General features: G+C 39.9%; 2 protein-coding genes and 1 long non-coding RNA gene across 4 annotated transcripts; all 3 read right to left on the bottom strand.

Annotated features, from left to right (window-relative positions):
- Positions 1–2,712: 2,712 nt before the first annotated feature.
- LOC104432502 (putative disease resistance protein At3g14460) lies at positions 2,713–6,453 on the bottom strand. Its single transcript, XM_039306381.1, has 4 exons — positions 4,656–6,453; positions 3,701–3,930; positions 3,185–3,405; positions 2,713–2,861 (listed from the first exon to the last, which is right to left on the bottom strand). Exons 1-2 carry the CDS (start codon positions 6,083–6,085, stop codon positions 3,927–3,929), a joined length of 1,434 nt encoding a protein of 477 aa, XP_039162315.1. The 5' UTR covers positions 6,086–6,453; the 3' UTR covers positions 2,713–2,861; positions 3,185–3,405; positions 3,701–3,926.
- Positions 6,454–6,462: 9 nt separating this feature from the next.
- LOC120290694 (putative disease resistance RPP13-like protein 1) lies at positions 6,463–8,941 on the bottom strand. The gene has a single exon (XM_039307056.1). The coding sequence runs from the start codon at positions 8,800–8,802 to the stop codon at positions 6,463–6,465; it is 2,340 nt and encodes a 779-aa protein (XP_039162990.1). The 5' UTR covers positions 8,803–8,941.
- A 5,144-nt stretch (positions 8,942–14,085) lies between these two features.
- On the bottom strand, positions 14,086–15,428 carry LOC120290372. Of its 2 annotated transcripts, none has more exons than XR_005548303.1 (3): positions 15,290–15,428; positions 14,760–15,010; positions 14,086–14,420 (listed from the first exon to the last, which is right to left on the bottom strand). It is a non-coding gene; the product is annotated as an uncharacterized LOC120290372 (long non-coding RNA). The 2 variants fall into 2 exon arrangements; XR_005548304.1 differs by having other exon boundaries at positions 15,295–15,428.
- Positions 15,429–16,132: the final 704 nt, after the last annotated feature.

The raw sequence follows: 16,132 nt of genomic DNA, 5'->3' as shown, positions 1-16,132 counted from the left end.
AAATAAACACCGGAAAATCAAGAAAATGTTTTCCGAGAAATTGTTTTTCGCGAAAGGAATGAAGCCTTAGTCTCTCTAGGGAAATATGAGAAAATTCAACTTAACAAAAGATAATATTTATTCAAGTAAAATTGTATAATGTAGGGAGTAATATACGTTTTTGATTCAAGATAACTGTCCAAAAGATTTTAAACCTAATGTACGATGGTCAATTCAATCCTAATTTTTTCGATTTTGCCAATTCAGTTCTAAATCTTTTATTAATTTGCAATTTTAGTCATAAATCTTTTGACAACTTGTCAATATAATCATTCTAGCTAATTTTGGCTAGAAATTACCGACGTGGCAATTGCCATGTAGGACGGTCGGTGTCCATGACAAAGATTTTTGGCCAAAATTGGTCGTTATTGGGTTAGGTACAGGAATATGATATTGATTATTCAAGTTCTCCTTTCTTCTTTTCTTTTTCCCTCATATTCTCAGACTTATTAAATGTGAAGCATGTATTGTATACTTACCTAGCCTAGAACTGCTGAATCAGGTTTGCAAAGGGAGGTCTTTGCATGGGTAATGATTTGTGGTATGAGCTCATAGGATGACGAGTTTTGTTCAATGGTTTGCTGTGTCTATAGAGCATCAGTGAATGATATGAAGAAGAGGAAGGAGGAAGGAGGATTAAGATGAAAAATTGCAGAATTTGAAGGAAGATTATTGCTTATGGAAGATAAGCACCATAGGACAGGGAGAGGTTGAAATGTGTTGGTTTTGCTTATTGGTAAGTGCAGGGGTTGTCTTTTTCTTTGAGTTTAGAGAAAGTATAAAAAGGCTATATAAAGGTCGTGCGCAGGCAATCGAAAACTGGAGAAAGCTAGATCTCATGCGGACCTGCTCGTGAAAGTTGAAGAATTAAATCCTTATGTTAATGGGATTTTATCATAAAGCGAGTATGCGTTATGAGCGAAATATGTATCTATCAGCACGTGAAGTCTGAGATGCTTTTAGCTTATCATATCTGTGAAATAATTAGTGTTGAAACGGATTAGGATACTGTTCTGATTCTTTAACTGGTGCACATCATTCCGTTTTTGGTGGTCTTACTTTTAGATTTGCCATTATTAATCAAAACCAATTACCTTGTCGTGAACTCCATGAAATTAGGTTGGATCGAGATGATTCAGCTGTTGTTGGCTCATGTTAGAACATTTATTCGGCGTTCTTTGACCTGAAGGCTTTTGGAATCAAAATCAATAAGTCGGCCACGTATACTTATGGCTATAATTGATTGAAAATATTCATTGTCACGGTGGAATTCGTTATCTAAACGGATGGAAGCATTGATTGTTTTTGACACCTCAATTTTTCATCGAAAAATCCAACGTGCACTTATGCGTCTGGCGAGTTCGATACCAGCATTGACAAAGTTCTCACGAATGATTCGGTCAAGCTTAGAGATCACTCACTCTTCCTCCATAGCAGCTCCCAAAAAGCCCCGTCACCAGCTCTCCAGTTCGCAGGAGGATCTTCGGGTGAAGAAGAATTCAGAAGCGATTTCATCTTCTTCGCTGCTTTTCAATAGAATCGACAGTCCTCAGACTCAGTGAGTCAGGAACGGGCAAAGTTGGATTCGGCACATTGAAACTTGGATTCTCACCACCTGCGTGGACGATCGAGACTCCTAATCTCCGAACATCTCCGTCGAACTTTCCCTGGGAAGCACGCAATGCAGAGGAAATGATTAGGAAGAAGCTGAAACCGGAGGGAAAGTGGAGCCGTGAACAGGGGAGTCGCTCGCCATTATCCCCCGCAGCGATTGTGAGTTCAGGCGACCATGAAATCCGACTAACGGCTGCCGCACTTACAAAATTCAACCGTCAAATTTCAATGCTAAAGAAAATGTTGGAGAGAGGCCCATTAGAAAGTTAGAACAGCTCATAAGCCTGCCGTCTGAGAATGGCAAGATTCATAAACTACCTTTCCTACCAGTGGCAACAAAGCCTATAAATAAAGCACTCCAGTGGCCTCACCTAAGTTCCCGCGAAAGCCGACCCGTATCTAAAAATGTTGAATTCAGACATGGTTCACTCCGAAAATCAAGAAAGGACTTTGGTGAAGGGCATAAATATGTGTATTCTGTTCTTGCTTCTCCGTATCAAATCGGGTCACTTCTAAACACATGCAAATATGGAGGCAACAGGCAACTTTTCCAAACTCAAGTAATGCTTTCTCAATTAAGAATTACAGCAGATGCTTTGGCCTGCAGAGGAAGAGAAGAGTCATAAGTTATCCTCCTTGAGAAATGATCCGGCACGGCGCCACTCTTATTTTGAACCATTGACATGTGCTTTGAGACCATGCTAGAAATGAACAAATAGGATGTGGACAATTTGTTGGAAAATGCGGGCAATTTGCTAATCCTCTGAAAGAGATTCTTTCTAGATCCTGATTATACCCATGACCATTAGCCGTGTCTTTTGAACATCCTGTCGAAAAATTTAGCAGAAACAAATCTACCCACCCTTTAAACTTAGCCAACCAGCGACTGCAGGGCGATGTTTCTCTGATTCCATGAAGCGGAACATGGATAGTTATCGAAACGAGCAAATATTTCATTGATTCCTATCTAGGATACGAAAAGCCTTCATTTATGTCTGTACTCAAACCAACTAAACCATTCTTTAATCTTGGATGGTGAGTAAAATGATGGAATGAGGATTGAGGCACAATAATCCATTTCCTACATATATTTCGATGTACCGCAGAGTGTGGTCAGAAATGAAGATCACGTTTGTGGGAATATGTACATTGTATCTGTAAATGCCGACCAAAAGTCAATACAGAGTTTCTTCCACTTCTGGTGAATGCTGCAAAAAGTAATTTTTCCATATCAGAATTCTAGATATAAAAAGAGTAATCGGGCACTTTTCACGCTTAGTAAATGTGTTGAAGTTTCCAGTCTAAAACAGGAAAGACAATTCAAAGCACCTAATGGCCATTAACATGGCATGAGCTTGCTCTATCAATCTGAAGTTCTTAACTACAGTTTCTAGATGTGATGCGGCTTTTCAAGCTTGTCTTTGCTATTTGGGTATCGTGTAAATTATGTCCAGACTCAGACTCATCTAGTGGATTGCACATCGAGGAAAAACAGGCACTTGTTGAATGGGAAAAGAGGAGATATGCATACCTATCCTCTTGAGAAATTCACGAACCAACTAATCGTGGAAAAGTTTCCACAAAAGTCAAGATCTTAACGAGAAAGGCCGCAGTGGCATGGTCGGATGTCCCCCTTAGCATCTTCTCCTAGACTCAATACTGGTGAGGCAACGGTGAAGGAGAGCTATATAGACCTTTACATGGGTAACTGGGTCGTACCCACAAACTTCACCAATGGAATTCCAATGCGATCTGCAGGGGAAGCAAGATTGAGAGAATCTTGGTGAACGAGACAGAGCCAAACATTGACAAAAGAGTGGGATGAGGGAATGCAACAAACAGCTAGAATGCAAAACTAAGCTGAGAAAGCCAAATTCCAACGAGCCACTCCGTTAATGACATCCCAGATTTATTGGCATTTTCCCTGGTGTGTTGACATCTGACGAAGCATTTCAAATGACAGGGGAACTGATGACGAATCTGAGTAGAGAAATGACTACGAGTAGAAGAGTTAAAGAGTAGGAGTTAGTAAATGGCAAGATCATACCCGAGTTTGATGATATGAATCGAGGCATGGAAGTCTTCTTGGGAGCAAATGCACGTCTTGATTCAAGGGGCGAGGATGACTTGGAAGAAGGCATTCAAACAATTCCAATGCCATCACCGCATGAACTGTAGAGGGATCATTGCAACTACCGCAATCACAGCTACTAAGCAGAGAATAGAAACGAGAAGCTGTAGCTGACAGGTTATTCTGATGGAGTTGACAAATCTTATCTGCAAAGCAACGGAGGGTGAATGTTAGAATTTAACAACCCTTCAGAACGGATCCCGTTCTGAATTCCAATCGTACTCCATAACCATAAACTCTCGTCCTTCAAAGTGACAGCAAGAAGAATAGCAAGAAAGCAGTTGAAGATCATCACCTGATCGAAAAGAGAAACTCTGCATTTTAAATTTGGAAAATAACCACGCATTGCATCACTTCCTAGCCTGATGAACGATCTAGCACTTAAATCTCATCGTCATAGGCTCGACAAAAAGAGAAAAAGAGACGACAAGTCCCACCCACACACCAATTAATCTGCCTTGGTAGATTTATACTTGTCCCAGCAATTCACAACATGAGTACAATCCCTCAAGAAGAATAGGGCTTTGGTTTTCTTCGCCGTTACGGATATTTGATTGCAGCACGTCTCTTTGATTTTTGAGGAATTAATGAAAAACTAAATCGAGGTGAAAATATGCCAATCCTCTATGCATCAGCAAGATTTGTAAAGTGGGATGGATGGGAGTATGGGGGAAAGAGGAGCTGAAAATGCCGAAAGAGAAGAGGCCATATTTTGTGTAAAGTGAAGAGTATTATTGTCTGTTTAGATTAAATGGTTGTGGCAGCAGTTATTTTAGCTGTGGAAATAGCCTTGGCCTATATACACAAAATTTTTGGGTCCAAAAAGCCCTTTTATTTAATCGACTTAGATTCAAAAGTCGATTCAAAGTACCTGGATGTGACTTGCGGGATTTCACGGATGAGGTGCCAATAGCAGCCGGTTAGTGTCGAGCATCGCTCCTTGAGAATCCTACATCTTTCAATCCAGAGTTCTCCTAGGGTGGGAGGGAGGCCATCCTGGGGCAATTCCCTCAGCTTCGGGCAATCATAGATCAATAAGGTCTGAAGAGAGGGAGGGAGTTTGCTGGACAGTCTTTCCACGTTCAGCATATCTTTAATTTCAAGATGGAGCAGAGAAGGAGGGAGCGGAAGCAGAAGATCCTTCTCCTCCCCCACTCTTCCAACGCTACCGTCGATCCTGAGATATTGAAGGGAGGTGAGGGGGGTAAGCCACTCCCTTACTGGCTGTTTCATATTCCTGCATCCCCATATCCTAAGTGTCTGTAACTGGGGTGGTAATCCTCCATGGGGAAAGCTTGTAATACTCTCACACCATGAAATTATTAGAACACGGAGATATGTAAGTCGGTGCAATTGATTAGGTAAGGATTTTATTTTTGGACACCAAGAAAACCACAAGCTCGAGATGCTGGGAGGAAGAGGAGGGAAGCACTGGAGCTCTAGATCAGGACATCTGTCCAATACCAAGGAAGTGAGATGGGATAGCGTGTGCAAGCCCTGGGGTAAGCTTCTCAAATTCTTGCAATCCAAAATTTTGGTCACCTCAAGTGAAGGAAGATGGTCTAGGTTTATCTCCATGAGCGACTCCACTTCCTTGCAATTTCCAATAGTTAGTCTCCTAAGGGACCCAAGTGAAAATCTACCCTTGCCAAATGGAGAGGTTGGCAGAGAATCACATCCAAAGATCCTCAACTCTTGCAGACAAGGCATCATGCCACTGTGATTACCGCTACTATTGCTGCTTAGTTCATCCAGTTGAATACTTAATCCTCTAGGTAAAAATTGCAACATCTTGCAATGATTTATATCTAATGACATCAATGATGTCGGTATACCTGTATCAGGGAAGGAAACAAGTTTTGGACACTTTTTAATGGCCAAGCCCTTAAGAGAGGAGAGGACGTGCATCTTGCTTGGGAGGGTCTCTAAATTGAAGCAATTCCTCAAATCGATAGTCTCAAGGTTGCCGGGCAGCTCTACATCTCCTTCTTTAGCCACAAAAGATATCAACCTAGGACAACTATTGACAAGTAAGCTCTTCAGAGAAATGAGATTTCGAGTTACGTCTCTATCTTGCCATAAGTGTATCAACTTTTCACAACTACTAATCTCCAACTTCTCCAGCTTGATCAAGGAGCTTGTAAACTCATGATTTAAGCAAGTCAATTCAGCCACATCTTCTATGACAAGAGCGGTAAGAGATGTTAGGTTAACCAAACTCTTTAGCAATCCCTCATTACAACTTCCAAAGTATAAATCATTGAGGGATGGAAGGCTAATGATAGAGGACGAGGTATCCATACGCGAACATGACTTAATTTTGAGCTTTATAAGGGAACTTAGTTGACTAGGCAATTTTCCGATCAACAGAGGACAATCCCGAATGATGAGATGCTCGAGACGAGGGAAGAAAACTTCTACTTCGGTACCAATGCAATGAGACCAGTCCTCCCATAAAGGTATGTCCTCAAATTTTAATGTTATTAAGGATGGAAAAGGACTTTTAGTTCCATAAAATTTAGGCCCTACGGTGCATATTGCATTTAGACTTTTGATGTACACTTCTTTTAGCGAAGATAGCTGCCCAAGTGATGGTAATGCCTTGGCCCTACGACAGTCATGTAAATACAAATGAACTATGTTAACATATGAGGGACTTCCTAACCATGACGGGAATTCTAGGCCACTTTGTAGTAGGATATTGTGAGACTTTTGAGGTTTTGGTGAGGGTGAAGAAAGTCGAGGACCTTTGCTTCAAGCTCTTCATTCCAGAAATTTTCAAAATCTTCACTCCATTGCATGGTCAACCGGCATATTCCCTCCTTCTGGGGTAAGTTAGCATCCTTGGCATCTTCAGCTTCTCGAACCTTATGCAAATTAAAGATACACAATTCCCCGCCAAGGTTCTTTAGGTTTTTTAACTCCTTCAACCTCGACCCATTTTCTGTTCCCACTACAAACTTAGACAACATCTCAAGACCAACCAAATTACCTATATACAACGGCATTGCTCTTAGGCTCCAAGTGTTGGTGATGTCAAGAAATCTTAAATTGACAAGTTTCTCCATATTGTTAGGTAATTCAATAAGGTATTGACAACTACGCAACATCAAAGCCTCTAGGTTGTACAATGTGACAATTGACTTTGGAAGCCTTTCAATATCAGTGTACGATAGATTGAGATGCCTTAGGTGCATTAGTTTGTCGATGCAATCTGGTACCTCTCTAATGTTATAGTGACTTAATGAAAGCACCCTCAAGTACTTCAATCCCGACAACAAGTCACATAGCACTTTCTGGGACACAAAGGAAGTACAATATTGCTTCTCTAATGATATGAAGCTCCTAAGTCCCTCCATTCCATGATATATCTTCAATCTTTCCGACACAACAAGATCGCTGGGAATGAATGAGGCGTGACGAGCTAAAGATGAATTGTTTTGGTCACCCTCAAACTCCAACTCCCCTAAGCTAAAATAGGTTACACCCGCAACTAGCTTTGCCAAGTCATTCACAAGATCATGCATCAAGAATCGTGATCCATTGTTGCTTGACTTTTGAAATAATGATCTAGCTACTAGCTCATTGAAATAATCCAAACCTTCATTCCAACAGTTTTTTCCTTCTTTTGCCTTCACCAAGCCCTCTGCAATCCACCAGTGAATCAACTCATCTCGTTTGATTTCATAATCCTTGGGAAATATAGCACAGTAAGCAAAACATCTTCTCAGCTTGGAAGGGAGATTAAGATAGCTAAGTTTCAAAGCTGGAAGGACCTCATTTCTTTCTTCCGGTAGGTCCCAAATTTTGGTGTTCAATATAGTTCTCCATTTATGGGGACTAACTTCAGTGCGTAATATCCCAGCTAATGTCTTCACGGCTAATGGCAATCCTTTGCATTTTTCCACTATCTTCTGACCTAATTCATGAAGATCGGGATGACGATCGAAATTTCTGACTCCTAGAGCATGAAATGTGAACAAAGTCATAGAAGCATCTAGTGACAACTCTTTAAGAATTTTCGGGGGAGCACCAGCTATTGAAGCAACATGGAGGTTACGAGTCGTGATGATGATCTTGCTTTCCTTTGCTCCCGATTGAAGAGGCTTCAAGAGGGTAGTCCACTTTCCATATTTCTCGTTCCAAACATCATCTAACACGACAAGAAACTTCTTCCCAAAAAGGTTGTCCTTGAGCTTATCTTGAAGCCAATTCAAGTCCTTACATTCACAAGATGAATGGTCATTGGTTGCCTCAAAGATTCTCTTTGTAACAGCAAGCACATCGAACTCATCAGAAACACAAACCCATGCTTTCACCTCAAAATAGTTGGTGACTCTAGCATCATTGTAGACTTGTTGGGCTAGAGCTGTCTTTCCAACACCCCCCATCCCTACTATGGGAATCACATTTATATCTGCATACGTTCTATCATGTTCTTCTGTGATTAGTAATCTGATGATCTCCATTTTTTCTACCTCCCTACTAACGAAACAAGGCTCGGGCAAATGTGTAGTGGGTAGGGGCTTATCCAGTGGGCCATGTGCTGATCGCTGCCCATTATTTTCTCTCAAGCTAAGACTATCTTTCCGAGTTATGATATCCCGTAATCTGTCATCCATATCTTCTATATTGGATCTCATTTTGTGGTCAAGCATAAACGCTCTTGGGCTCAATCTGAAGCAACAACTCGGAAGAAGGGAACTCACCTTTTTAGTGCCGGATTCTGCCTTAAACCTGCTTTCAATGGATTTTGTGGCGAACTCATCAAGTAAGTCTTCGATGTCATAGGCCAAGTTCCTAAGATCTTCAAGCCATGACTTCACTCCGAGATGTCCGCTCAGTTGCCTGTCCTCTGCATCATCCAGCACCTCGTGGATTTCGATCAGCATCTTTTCCCATTTCTTCAACCGTGTATCAATCCCCTCGTGCCGTGCAAAGTTGAGCAGATTGTGAGAGGCCAACCTATCAAACAGCACCTGAAGAAAGGCACCAAGAAAGAGTTCTGCGATGGGCATGGCTTGGTTCTGAGTGTCAAAGGATTGAATAAGAGTGCCTAGATGGTTTGAAGCAAAGTGTACTGATGCGTAATAAAAGGTGTGAACAAGAGACGGTTATTATGCCCGGGAGAACAACATCAAATGATGGTGTGAATCGAAGACTTTTAAGTTCTGAAGTATTCTAGTTAGATCGAGATGGCTTTTGTCTTGATGTGTATCGCTTAAATCCGATCAAGATGAAAAGTGGACTTTGAGGCAACAATCCGTATAATTTGATTGGTCCAAATATAAATTGTTGCATCTACCTAATATACGTAGAAATGAATTCGAACCTTTAATAAAGGTTGACACACGTGAGTCTTACAAGGTTTGACAACCCAAATCCAATTTAATATGTGTACTAGATTTCACTAAATAATTGCTTATATCCAATATATGGTGATAGAGGGTCGGAGTAAATTTTTCCAATGTTAGCAAGCATCTTGGGGTACTTGCTAAGCATATGTAATTTCAAAATAATTTTTTTAAGTATTTATTTCACATAACATGAGAACTCAATGCATTGGAAAGTGCAAAATCTCCCAAATTGATTGCTTAACAAGTGTTTTGAAGCACTTGCTTGTAACAAAATCTTTTCAAATGATGGCCAGAGAAATTGTTACTTTGTCTTCATTTCTGTCGTTGCTGCAGATACTTGCTCTCTCAAGGATACATTATCGGAACATTAGGGGGGAAAATGAGTGGCTGTAGATCGAATCAAAATTGCAAATCCTCAAGCTTCATTTTGTAGGAAAACAGGCGAGATTTTTTTCCATTACTTTAACTGTCAGTCAAAGTCCACTAATTAGTCCCCAACTAAAATTCCCAACTCCGAGCGTTTGACCCTTTGTCACTCAGGACAAAACTGAAGCGGAGGCCGTCCTTCATCCCGGCAACCTCACACGAGGGCCCGCAACTCTCAAGCATCATCAATGAAAAAGGTGATCGCAAGTTAGCCATTGATGCTACGCTTTGGCCTCAGCCCTTGGTCTCTGCTCTACTATGCTTCAGGAAAGGCCAGGATTGAGAGTAACCTGGTCGTCGCGTTTCTCCAATAAATAGTATTTATTAAATCGGAGAATTTTCTCGATGTTTCAAACTTCTTTTAATTGTTGCATATGATCCTATTGTTTAGAGGTCCATGTATAGTATGTTGTATCCTTTGTGCATCATGCTAGTTGACCGTTCTAATAATATCTAGCTTAGTTATCTCTTAAATGGAGAGAGCTAGCTGATATCATTGATAATGCTCTGACAAATCAACTCACCGTCGTAACTACCGATCAATTTGATACTCTAATCCATATTTTCCATAGCTCAAGTAGTCTAGACACGAACATAATTATCATGTTCCAAACATTAGAAAGCACATAGCAAGATCCATCATCATTCAAACACGAAATTGAACATAAGAAAATTCAAATTTTCACTTCCATCAAATGCTATTCTATTGAACATTAGGTTATTAAGAAAACCAAATACAACCATAGAAGTAAGGCAGTTTACATAGTGAGTTCAGGAAGGTGGCTTAGGTGGTCGCCCCATAAAAATTGTGTTACTTAAATGATCATTTGAAAATTTGTGGCCCCAAATGAGTATTTTACAATAATCATGACAATGATACTATTCTTGTCAAGAAATTTTGTATGAACTTTTTAAGATCATTTTGGTCTTTTCATGTCTTACATATTCACCTCTTTTTTTTTTTTTTTTGAACATGAATAAGGTCGATAGTCCACTACATGTCCTTCAAGGACAATAACGTATGTATCTCCTTTTGCTATTTGTTTTTCGAATGTGATACTAATATCACAAATCATTTGCACTTAAAAATGTAACACATTCTGCATTGCCATGCGACATTTAACTAGATAAACTTTTTTGAAGTTAGAACCATCTTCACTTTTTCATGTCTCCCCATGTCTATCAGGTGTTTTATTTGGACATTAAGGGCATATTTAGGGCGCGTTTGGTAACGTTTCTGTTCAAAAATTGTTTTAGGGAACATAAATAGAAAAACTATTTCGCTCCCGGGAACAATTTTTGAACAGAAGAAGGTGTTTGGTAAACTTGTTCAGAATAAAAATGAACGAAACATGTTTGGTAAATTTATGTTCTTTTTTTGTTTCTTTTAATTTTTTAATATTTTTATTTTATTTTTCTTATTTTTCTTTCTTTTTTTCTTTTTCTTTTTTTTCTTCTTTTGGCTGGTCGCGCCTTGGCCATGGTCGGCGACCGCCGACGAGGGCCGCGACCTCGCTTGGCCGGGCGAGCTCGAGCTCGCCTAGCCTTGCCCCACGTCGGCGACGCTCGGTGAGGTCGCCGGCCCTCGACGGCCGATCGCCGGCCATGGCTGAGGCCGGCGACCGCCAAAGAAAAAGAAAAAAAAAAAAAGAAGAAAAAGAGAGGAGAGAGAAAATTTGTTCTTAAAAATCTTTCCAGAAACAAGAAACACGTTTTCTTGTTTTTTTGTTCCAAATGTGTTCTGGGAACAAAAAACATGAATTTTGTTCATGAACGAAATAAAGAACATTAACAAACAGGCCCTTAGTAACCATTCTATTTCTAAAAATAATTTTTGCTTGGAAATGATTTTTTATTATTTTGTTTTCGAGAACAATTTCTGAATTTTTAAAGTGTTCGGTAGTTATCCAAAAATTTATTCCAAAATAGAAATGCATTTGATAAGATTTTTAATATTTTTATTTTTATTTTTAATACTTTTATTATATTTTTCTTTTCTTCTAATTTTTTTCCCTCATTTTTCTTCTTCTTCCTCCTTTCTAGCCGGTCGTCGGCTATGCCCGCGGCCAATGATCGGTTGGGCGAGGCCAAACAAGCTCATTGAAGGCTCACCTGGCCACCACGAGCCTCGTGAAGGCTTGGTGAGGCTCAGCCTCTTGTCAGCTAGCAAGGTCAAGCCTCGACATGGCTGGGTGAGGCTTGGGTTGACAAGTCTTATCATGGCTCAAAGATCGCCGACCATGGCCAAGGCTAATGACTAGCCAAAAGGAAGAAAAAGAAAAGAAAAGAGAAGAAAGAGAAGAGAAAAGAAAAGAAAAAAAATTAGACTTGATTCTAGGAATTGTTCCCGGGAACAATAAGAAATTTTCTAATATTTCTTGATTTTGATCCAAATCTACTCCTGGAAAAAAAAAAACGAATTTTCGTTTTTGGGAATAAAAAATTTACCAAACCAATTTCTATTATTATTATTATTTTTTGCTCATGGGAGAAAAAAAAATAAAATTAGTTGTTTCTGGGAGTATTACCCGACAAGCCATAAGCATCAAAGGCTTTATATGAGGTGCCCCCAATCCACTACAGGTAATGTCTCATTGTCCTTTTTCAAAATTTAAGAAAAAAAGTCTAAAAAAAAACTCAAACTATGCCCATTATAATATATATATCATGAACTTTTGTTAAGATATTAAAAATCCCAAACTATATCATCATGATGCATTTACCTTAATTTTTTCTTGCATGTGACATATTTACTTTCCATCAAGGTGTCGTCAAATAATTTTTCAGTGAAAATAATATCGTGTTTACTTCATTTGACTCACATGGGCGTCATATTAAATATTGTTCGTTTTCTGACTTCTTTGGAGACAAAATTTTAATGATTTTCATTGACAAAACTTTGATGTGTGTATCACGCCAATACAAATTTGGATTTTTTGTCATCTCACGAATCAAGCTAAAATTGAGGCGTGGCTTAGTAATGCCCCCTCCTCCTTTTGTCGTTTTTCGAAAGTAGCAGCCAAAAAGGAGGCGTGTTACCCACGCTGTTCTAATAACCACGATTTTTTTTCCAGTCAAAATAACCCCACTTCTGATTGGAAATAGTTGGCAAAATGCTTCCGAAGTTGGAATTTCTTGTCAAAGACGTTGGCTGGTCATTGGAAGGTTTTCATCGGCACACTTGCTTTCTATTAGATGATAGTAAGCACAAACATAAACGCCATCGCTGATTCCAAATTAAATTCTTCATTAAACGATGACAATATTATGACCAAGTATTACAAGCGAAAAGTCGAATTCAGAAGTAGAATTTCTAGCAGGTGCAACCGAGTTAAATTACTATCAATCAAAAGACAAAAGATTGACTAAAATGTTGTCAAGTCCCTCTTTGATACATGCAGTCAATGAGTAGCTACCTTTTTAATCTTATAGCAACTCCCTTTCACCGTTTGTAGTTCTTCCTCTAACTATATGTAAAAGTGAGGACATAGAAATTGGACCTCATAAAGATTGGACTCCAAACAAGATATTGAAGTCGACATCTGTCTGCCATCACAAGCATAGAGATGACATAGGGCAAAACATGCAACTCTACACACCAAAAACAACAATAAGCACAACCCCAAACAAACCTTCCTTTAGCTGGATAGTTTCAGAGACTTAGATTCCAAGCAAGACACGGACGGCCTATGATGCTTACCAATCCGAATCTTATCTTGAGACCAAGGCAACTCTCAAAACTATGCATAACAAAGAGCTTGATAATTTTGATTACACCAACATCCAAAGGACCACATGTATATGATACAAACTATTCATGGACTCAAGATATAGCAGATACAGCGGTTATAAACTCCAATGAACACTACTGAAAATCTTTCCCTAAGCAGCTTGTTTTATCCAACCACATTCGTAATCCCAAATCCTAGGAGTTCTATGAATCCAACAAAGCTGCAGCCCCTTGCTACATACTTGATTAGAGAAACTAAACTCAAAAAATAGATGAGAGCAAGATTCAATGCTTTTATTACAGAACAATCAGAGAGATCTAGTACTCCCAACACACCAACTGTAAATCCTCTCAAAGTGGGGAATTTATCACATATTACTGACCAAAAAAATGGCAGCTCTTGGCACATCAGGGAAGAACCACACAAGTTTGTGCCCGTCAACATTAGCACTCTTGCTTCTGACAATTTCCTTAGCAACGAAAGAGTTATAGCAACCATATGACAAAATGTGGACGTAATTATGTCAATGTGATAACTATGGAACAGGAGAACAAACAACATAAAAGGCAAGAAATTTTGGACCATTGCATGTGATTTGGTACAATGTTAGAAATGAAGAAGTAGAAAGTGGACAATCTATTGGAAATTTAACAAAAAAGTGAGAATGCAGACAATATGCTAATCCTTCAGAAAAGATTCTTTCTAGATTCTGATTATACCCCATGATCATTACCAGTGTCTTTCAAACAGCCTGACAAAAGAAATAGCAGAAACAAATTTTCCTACCCTTTAAACTTTGCCAACCAGTGACTTTAGTCTATGCATCTTTGATTCCACGAAGCAGAATTTGAATAGTAATCAAAATGAACAATGGGAAAAGATTTCATTGAGTGCTATCTGGGACACGAAACGCCTTCATTTGTGTCGGTACTCAAACCGACTAAACCATTCCTTAATCCTGGATGGTGAGTAAAATGCTGGAATGGAAGGGTGGAGGCACAATAAATCTGTTTCCCCCATAGATATTGATGTGCATCACAGTATGCTCAGAAATGAGAAGATTGCATGTGTGGGGATAAGTACTTCGTGTCAATACCAAGTTCCTTCCACTTCCGGTGAATGCTGCAAAAGTAATTTTCGCATATCAGAATCAGAGATGTAAGGGAGATTAATCGGGTACACATTCCACAAACTTAGTAAACGTGTTCAAATGGAGTTTCCAGACTAAAACAGGAAAGAGGATATAGAGCATCTTAACTCCCATTAACATGACATGAACTTGCTCTATCCATTCGAAGTTCTGAGCTACACTTTTTTGATGTGATGCAACCTTCAAACATTTTCAAACTTATCTTTGCTATTAACTTATCATATAAATTATGTCCGTTACATCTAGTGGATTGCAACATCAGGGGAAAAACAGACGCTTAATGAACAGGGAAAGAGAACACATATACACACCTCTATTCCCCCATGAGTAATTTGAGAACCAACTCTAATCATAGCGAAAAGTTTCCACAAAAAGTCAAAGATGCTAAGAACAGCAGAGCCTGCAGTGGCATCTCCCCTTCGTCTCTACAATGAGGAGCAATCTCACATCCAAAGTCCCCCCCTTCAGCATCTTCTCCTCCTAGACTTGATACCGGCGAGGCGACGGTGAAGGAAGGGTTTATAGACTATGCCCCATGAAACGTTGCAGCAAACACCATGTCCTACGAACAAGGTTAGAAACAATTAATCCAATATAGAATTCAACGGAAGCTATAAAAAATAAGGACAAAAATTAGAGAAACCGTCGCTCGTTCAGGCTATTGAGATCAATCTACAAGCCGCGTTTAACCGAGGAAATGCAGCTGACTACTGACTGACTCGTCCCCGACGAAGGCTAATTTTGAACTAAAGAAATTACCTTGTGTAGATGAGAAGAGAACCCCGCGGAAAGCGACGAGTAAGAGTTAAAAATAAGGAAAGCGCGAAGTAGCTTTATTTACCTTACCTTCGCCTTGCGAGCCCGGAAATACGGATAATTGCGGGTGGTGCAGCAGGAGGTCCGGAACGATCCAGGCAAGAGTTCCCCGGACGGCCCTCCCCGATCACGTAATCGATCTCCGATTGCTGATGAACCAGGTCAGCACCCAATGCAACTCACGGGATTTCGCAGGTGAGGGACCAATAGCAGCCGGTCGGTCTCTTGCATCGCTTCTTGAGAATCGCACGTCCTCTGATCCAGAGAAGTTCTAGGAAGAGAGTTCTGAGTCCGTAGTATCTCGACGCTTGTCAAGCCTATGAATTTGGATTGATAAATATCATACTATATCATTTGATTATTCGTAATATTTTGGGAAAGGTCGAATTGCGTCACGTGCTATTAATATCTTAATTTTCGCTGACAAGGCGAACATGCATTTTTTGTAAAAATATAAATATAAAGATATATAAATAATGCAAACATAAAAATGAAAAAAAAATAGAATAGAAAATAAACATAATGAAGCACCAGGTCCATCAAAGCCCATCACTCTAGCCCGGTTTGATCACCTTGTTCCAGCCCAGCTCGGTCCAACCACAAGTGCAGCCCCGACCACAAGTCATGCCCGTCAAGCACCTGGCCCAATTCACCTCGACCCATCGATCCACAAGAGCAGCCCAGACCACACCAGGCCCATCAAGCCCAACTTGGTGAAACCCATAATTGAGCTCGGTCCACCTCATTGGAACCGGCCCCCCTCTCCCACCTATTGTGTTCGCAACTGAGACCTTCTTGTTATTAAAATAAGCATTCGACAATTCAATTGCGTCGATTTCTTCATTGTTTTAAGGATGTTTGTTGATCG

The sequence above is a fragment of the Eucalyptus grandis genome, chromosome 2 (genome assembly GCF_016545825.1).
Source record: "Eucalyptus grandis isolate ANBG69807.140 chromosome 2, ASM1654582v1, whole genome shotgun sequence".
Taxonomy (NCBI): domain Eukaryota; kingdom Viridiplantae; phylum Streptophyta; class Magnoliopsida; order Myrtales; family Myrtaceae; genus Eucalyptus; species Eucalyptus grandis.
This window is presented reverse-complemented; position numbering and strand designations above follow the sequence as displayed.